The following is a 7,471-nucleotide window of genomic DNA, read 5'->3' as shown; positions in this document are numbered from 1 at the left end:
CTCTCTGTACTTTCCAAAGAAAAACCAGGAAATCAGTAGCTTGTGAAGGGGGGTGGGTTTATTTATAGTTCTGTCTTGACTATGGAGGGAAACTTTCTCACGTCTCCCTACCTTTCTTATAGCAGTGTTACAATTTTATAGAAGAACGGGAACAAAATCCTCCAGCCAGGTGTCCATTTTGTTGTGAGAAAACGTCTAAACCTGAGAATGTTCTTTTAGAGGGAGCCTCACCGGGACCCAGCATGGGTGGGATCTCCTGCAGAAACTGTGAATCTTTGGCATTCCTTCTGTCATGGTTCTTCCTACACAAAATACAGTAATCTATTCTAGTCATGTATTACACCGCAAAAAGACAATGTGCTGGGATTAGTCTCACACCCCCTCTGTTCATGGCTTTTCCTCAGTCCCTCAAATCCACAATCTATTTCTGATCCAGCATGGCCACGTTTATTGACAGAAAAATGTCTGCAGATGAGCTCTTAACACATGTTTATTGTTTCTTTCACTCAACTGCATAAACCAAAGCAGAATTTTCCAAAGATGAGAAATGCTGTTAATGGGAAATGACACCCATGGAGAGAACTCTTGAGCAACAAGAAGCGCTTAGTAGTTAGGAAGCAGGAGCTGAGGCACAATGGCCTGTGTGTCTCTGGGCAGGTGTTTGGGGAAGAAAGCTTGTGGCTGGGTCAGTGCCTGGCAAGGATTCTGGGTACTTTAGGAAGACACTAAGTTGGCTTTTATGTCAAAGGGTGGCAGTAGGACCTGGGTTGTGCCTGTATCCTTTCTGAGGACCTGAGGATGATTTCTGATAACACCCAGGGCCATGTCCCTGCCATCTTTACATCACCGAGTCTTTGAGTTCATTGTCTCTTTGTGCTGTTCCACTAGTGTCCCGATCCACTCTGAGGTTTTCTGCTTGGCTTCCTCCCAGGTGACACACGGCTCATAGCCGAGATCGTGCTGGGCTTTCTTGTAGGAGAAGGCAAATGTGCTGTTGGACAGCGTAACCAAGTGGCAGGTAAAGGGGGGCCGGTAGTTGTAGACTGGACGCAGCAGGAAGCTCACAGTTTCCAGCAGGAAGGCAAGAAAGTAGAGCAGGGGCAGAGGAAGGCTCCAACAGGAATCAAGGCAGAGGCCCCATTCCTTGCTCAGGGCATAATTTAAATCATCATAGCTTTGGTGAGGGGTGTCATCTGAGATGTAGTAGAACTGTCCTTGGATGCTGGGTGACTTCTTGGGGTCTCGTAGGCCCCTGGCAGCCAGAATGTGTGCCCAGGCAACGTTGTCCACATACACTGGGTTGGCTCTAGAGAATTTGCCAGTAGTATCCAAAACACCCTTATTTTTCAGAGCACAAGTTACTGTGTCATAAAGGAATGAGCTTTTTTCCCCATAAATGTACATGGGCCTTAAGGCACAAGTATGTAAAGTGCCACCATTTCTCAGGGTACACCCATTGGCTGCCAGCACTGCATTCTCAGCCATCTTTTTGCTGTATGGATATGGATCAGACCATGTACTTTCTAGATTGTCTTCTTCATGGCCATCCAAGATGATCTGCTTGTAGGAGTTGGGCCCTGCCACCTCAACTGAGCTGGTGAAGATGAAGACTGGCACACTACCTTGGACACAGGCTTCCAATAGGTTCTTGGTACCTAATCATAGACAATGCATTGTCAGTGTCAAGAGATAAGCCAGGGGCCCAGTGTGTGCACAGCTTCAGGATTATTCTTGTCTTTTTGCCCAACAATACAACGTTTACAGATTACAGTTCATCTTCCCTACCTGGACTCAGCTACCAAGCTGTTCCCAGAAGACAACAGGTGGGTTCCAGAGAGCACGTATCTCTAGGCTTTTGTGTTCATTGCCTTGTGGATATGTGCAAGTGTGAGTGTATGTGACTGAGTGGGGTTTTCTTTATTATTACTTTAAAATGCTTTAAAGCTTCTCATTAATGCATTCCTAAAGTGCCCATGAAATAAGTATAATTTCATGCATATCAATTCATCCATGATTTTTAAATTATAGAACCAGATCACATTCTTAGATTGTGAACGAGAATAGTTATTTTTCACCAAGAATCATTGAAGAATTAACATCATTCAGGCTCAAGTATAGTGTGTACAGTTGATATGCATGTTACGTAACCATTTCATAGGTACAGCTTTTTGTTGTTGTTGTTATTTGATAAGAATCAAAATGGGCCAAGGACAACATGTCTGACTCAGGGAACAGATGGTTATTGGGTTTGGGGAGATGTAGAGAAACAGCTGTATTCCTGATTGTATGCACAATGTTCAAAACACTTTTGGTTCTATCTATGACTTCATTTTACCTGGTTATATAAAGTAGGGGTGATACATATTCCTTCTAGTTTCATTCTGGAACCCAGCACTGGTATCTGTTCCTCTTAGTAGGAAACTAAAAGGGCTTGTGAGCCCCCTGCTGGGCATTCCTGTAATGGCAGGACATTGTGAGGTCCTGAAGACAGAACAGCCTGCAGAGCAGGTTCCTGCAAAGTCTAGGCAGAAAATGGGTGCGTGCTTGTCAACTGCTTGGAGTTGGAGTTCAGTCTCCTCTGCATGGAGGACAACGGAAGAGCTTTTCTTGAAGGTGGAGTGACATGGCTGTGGCCTTACATCCAGGGTTACCTTCTTTCTAACTGCTGGGCCTTAGCCATGAAATAGCACTGATCTCTTCCAGCAGGGTATGGTGAGCAGAGGCATTAGACTCAGAGAATGGCAGCTATTCTATGGTGAGAGCATTCCTTCCCGATCTTTGTTAACATTTCCAACCTCCCAAATCTCACCTTCTCCTCTGCAGATACTCTACCTTTCAGATTGACATCTAGGATTGTCTGTCTGGGAATGACCCCTGAGACATCAATGACAGCAGCGGAGTGGATGACCACAGAGATGCCCTGGCAGGCTCTCTTCAGGTACTGGGCATCCAGAATGTCTCCCTCCAGCACTGACACCTTTGTGTTTGTCTTGAGGTCTGTGGAACACAAGGCAGGTCATTTAGAAGCTCTTCTCTGGGCTAAGATGTTCCCTGTACACAGGTGTTGACTACCTATACCATCAAGAATTGTCCAGGAAGACACACATGGTATGTATCTGTATAAGCACATTTCAGTTACATAGTCCAAGATAGACAAAATCCAATTTACAGACCCAAGAGTATAAGTTACAAGGAGGACCCAAGGAGGATGCTTAAATCTCACTCAGAGTGTGAAATAGAATAGACTGGAGAAGTGTCTGAAGAGACGGAAAAAGACAAGACCCTACCATAGCTGTCCTCTTAGAGGCTCCACCCAGCATCAGATGAAAACATATGCTGAGACTCACAGGAAATACTGGGTGAAGAGCAGGGAAAGTGGAAAATTGGGAGGAAGGATAAAAAGACCTTTAATTGCCAGCTCCACAAGAAGACTACCAGAGCAAACTAAGGCCCCAGAGGGGCTTTCGGGGACTGAAACACCAACCACGGATCACGAATAGACTGGACATAGGCTCCCTACACAGGTGTAGCAGATGGGCAGCTCAGGGTTTGTGTGGGTTACCTGGTAAGGGGAGAAAAGGCTGTCTCTGACATGGACTCTGTTGCCTGCCTGCTCTCTGATCACTGCTTCCTGTCAGGGCTGCTTCACCACTCCATGGGGGGAAGAGGATTCCATCAGTTCTGATTTGACTTAATGAGTTGGGGTGTGTGGGTATGTATGGCTCCCCTTATCTGAGGAACAGGAGAGGGAGAATAGGTTTATAATGAGAAAGCTTGAGAATGAGAGCAGAGGAGGGAGAGGGCTATGATCCGAGTGTAAAATGAATAAAGAATTTTTCAAAAGAGAATTTTTCTAGGGAGAAACCGGTTAGAGAGGAAGGCTGGAAAGAAGGGAAAACATTGTTTCTTTCTTCAGGAAAGCAAATCAGCTTAGGAAGCTGTCAAATGTGCCTGGGATATGAACTTGTTCAAGATAGTGTTTGGAAGTTCATCCATCCACAAAGTGACTCAGCAGCTAATAGAGAGTTGGGGAGAAGTGGGTAGCAATCAGAATGTCTGTCCCAGGGTTTTGATGAGGAACACATTTCTAGCAGTGGCAGCAGAAGGAAGACTCACAAATATATATCTTGGGTGTTCCCCTTGCCAGAGCCTGGTATTATCTGGGTCTCTGCAGGGCCCAAAAGAAGAGTTAACTCAGAGCCAATGGCTTGGCTTCAGTGACCCAGGGAGGTCAGAAGCTCTGTCAACATGATTAGGATGGGCCCAATTTGGATATATCGGAATATCTCCTGTGAGACATTATCAAGAGCAGATGTCGATGCTCTAACGGGCTTTCTCAGGACTTCCTTGTACCATCTATTCCAAGGCCCTAAATACACTAGCATGTTCATGTTCTTCTGGACTCAGCACATAACACTGCCTAATATTTTGTCACTTAATTCGCAAAATTAACTGTTTGCCACACACAGTCTTTGCCAGTACTCTACACTTGCTGTGCTTCATAATTGAAACCCAGGTTCAAGACTATGCTTCCTTCTTTCCCCCACTTCCTAGAGACTGGTCCTGTGTGCCCTGCTTAATAGATGAGCAAAGGGATGCCCAAGGAGCCTGAGGACACAGTTATTCCTATACCTACTGAGGACCCCTTGCTTGCCCTTTGCCTACACCTGTGCCATTAGCCTATGCTCTGGCATTGCTTGGAATCAATTTTTCAGGGAGAGATTAAGGACATTCAAGTGACCTGAAATTGTCCCTGAAGCCAAACAGTGAGAAAGACAGGAGAAATCCAAGGCTAAAGAAACATCTCCAAGGGACAAAAATAGAATGGCTTTCCCCTAATTCAGTACTCAGCATACCCAATCGAAGCCCCTCCTCTCACCATGCAACTCCCAGAAGGCCCTGAATTAGAAAAATGTAAATTTCGGGCTGCTCAGAAGGTATTATCTGCCTTAGGGTTGAATTCTATTATTATGATCTGATCTCCCCACTTCTTCCTTTTTCTTCCTTGATAGTGATATTAGACCTGTGGTGACTCCCAACCAAAAAAATTATTTTCAGTTGCTACTTCATGACTGTAATTTTGCTACTGTTATGAATTGCATTGTAGTATCTGGTATGTAGGATACCTGATCTAAAGTCCCTCTAAAAGTTTAGTGAAAGCTCAGTGGTCTTGTGACCCACAGGATAAAAACCACTGTTCTAGACAGACTGGTTCAGGGATGTGGCTGTGACAAGAGGAGAACTCCAGACCTGTAGTGAAAGACTTTCATCCATGAGCTCTCTGGGGACCCTGAGGTCCTAGGAGAGGGCCTGTAGAGAGTGGTTTGGTGGAGCCATAGCTGCTGCATGATCTAAGTTGTCCTTATGTACAGATTATTGCACAACAACCACCTGGGGTGGTGCAACTTATGAGCTAGATTAGAAGGAGACCCAGGTAAACGCCTCCACCCACCGGGTGTGAAGATCATAACGGCTGCAGCTAGTCTTCCCGATCTCCACCCCAGTGTGTTTATTCTAGCTCTGGCATTTGTGCAAACCAGTTAACCTTTGCACTATTCCTCTACAGAAATAGACGCTGGAAGCTTTAACTACATCCCAGGAACATTACACACAGCTAATGAGTTATCACCCCAGTTTGCCCCACAGTCCCTGGCACAGAAAGGTCACTTCTAGGAAATCCCTCATTCTTATCTTTATGCAGGGCCTTCTCTGTCCATATCCACAGTGGAGCTATTTCTCCATCTGAACCTTGTCTCTTTGCAAATAACGCTGAGGAACAGTATCCCAATTAATAGAATTGTTGACTGTGTGTTAATATTTCACTTCTGGAAGGAACACTGTAGCTGACAGGAGGAAATTGACATCAGAGGAGATCAGAGACAAGAAGTAGAATAGAGGATGAGTGCTGTTTCAGAGGACTGTGGTGGGTCCTGTGTGCAGGGCAGATCCCTAGGTAGAATAGATTTACACTTGACTCTGCAGAGGGGCAAAGAACCAGCTTGAGTCACATAGGAGCACCAGGAAACACTGAAGACTCTAGTCCAACAGCTGACCATTGATCAAAATAGTGGAGCATAGTGAGGGACCTCTGTCTTCATCTGTGTTCCTCATTAATCAGGTGACACTGCTATAGTCATTTTTCTTTTTCCAACTCAAAGCCCTTGCTGACAATGTGAGTGAGCCTGCTTTCCCACTTTCCCTGAAATTATTTTAATGGCCCAGGGTGCAGGCTGAATAGATGGTAAACTATACTACAAAATCAGTTGTTCCAGTTTCACCCAGTTGAACAAATTGGCATAATAATAACAGCCTGCAGTCTTATTCTTAGTGATGATAAACTCCAGTGAGGAATGGTAAGAAATCCTTCAGAACAATCCAGGCAAGGTATGGACAGTCCGGCTCATGCTGGCTTTGTTTCTGTCCCTTGGTTTGACCACATGCATTTACTCAGAAATTCTCTTCTTCAGTCTCTATCTCTTTCTGTCTGGCTTTCCATGTTCCTATCCCTACCTCTGTCTTCTTATACATCTTTTAATTTGATATTTTTTTTACTCTTTCTATTTTACTTCTGCCCAAGATGCTAAATGAAGACCACCACAAAGCAAACCAGAACAAAAGAATTAGATCAGTAGCAATTAGGAGAGACAGGGAGCTAGTGCTGAGCCCTCCAGCTTAGTAATGACAAGTGTACATTAAAGAGCTACAGGAAATGGAGAGAGAACTTGTCAGTCCAAACCCAGTCTCTTCCTGACTGTACAATGTCATTTATGCTCAGTGTGGTGTGTTTTCTCCTGATAAGTGTGGACATGGAATGGTGTTATGACTACAAGTGTTTATGTACTAGACAAAGGAAGAGTCCTCCCTGCATCTACTCAGTGTTTGCTATGCAGTCACAGGATGAATCCTCAGGTTTACTTACTGAAGAATTCTTTCCTGGTTTCTGGTCTGAAGACCTTGTCCAGGACCCTGATCTCCTCCAGGTCGTTCTCCTGCACCAACATGTGGACGATTCTCTGGCCCAGAAACCCTCCTGCTCCAGTCACCAGGCAGCTCCACCCAGGCATGGCCAACACAGGAAGCAGATTATAGTGGGAGGTGGGGTAATGTAGGGTGACCTTAGAGATGGCAAGAAAGAGAGACAGGGTGATTTACCCATGCTCAGTTTTCTCACCGCCCATTCATAACACAGATCACAAGACATGGGGCTATTTCTCCACAGCACTAAGCAATGCATTTCAATGTGTGTCAAGAGACTGTCAGACTCACAGTGTGTGGCTATGTTGTAAGATTTCTCCTTTTCCTAGATGCCTGTTGCTAGCCCATGTCATTGCACCTTTGCTTCATAACAAATGGTCACAACCTGGGGTTGAATAAAACCTTACCAAGCATGGCCAAGTTATATAAGCTGTTTGTGAAACTTAGAGAAGAGTTTACTTAACTTTGTTGGCCATAAAATGTTGGGATGAGGAGA

The 7,471-nt window shown here is 44.9% G+C and overlaps 1 protein-coding gene across 1 annotated transcript; it reads right to left on the bottom strand.

The window, feature by feature from the left end:
* Positions 1–472: 472 nt before the first annotated feature.
* LOC132656961 (3 beta-hydroxysteroid dehydrogenase/Delta 5-->4-isomerase type 2-like) lies at positions 473–7,127 on the bottom strand. Its single transcript, XM_060393004.1, has 3 exons — positions 6,920–7,127; positions 2,833–2,997; positions 473–1,655 (listed from the first exon to the last, which is right to left on the bottom strand). The coding sequence occupies exons 1-3, from the start codon at positions 7,062–7,064 to the stop codon at positions 844–846; spliced, it is 1,122 nt and encodes a 373-aa protein (XP_060248987.1). The 5' UTR covers positions 7,065–7,127; the 3' UTR covers positions 473–843.
* Between the last annotated feature and the right edge of the window lie 344 nt (positions 7,128–7,471).

Source organism: Meriones unguiculatus, chromosome 10 (assembly GCF_030254825.1).
Source record: "Meriones unguiculatus strain TT.TT164.6M chromosome 10, Bangor_MerUng_6.1, whole genome shotgun sequence".
Classification (NCBI taxonomy): Eukaryota; Metazoa; Chordata; class Mammalia; order Rodentia; family Muridae; genus Meriones; species Meriones unguiculatus.
The sequence above is the reverse complement of the archived record's forward strand: the minus strand, read 5'-3'. Positions and strand labels throughout refer to the sequence as shown.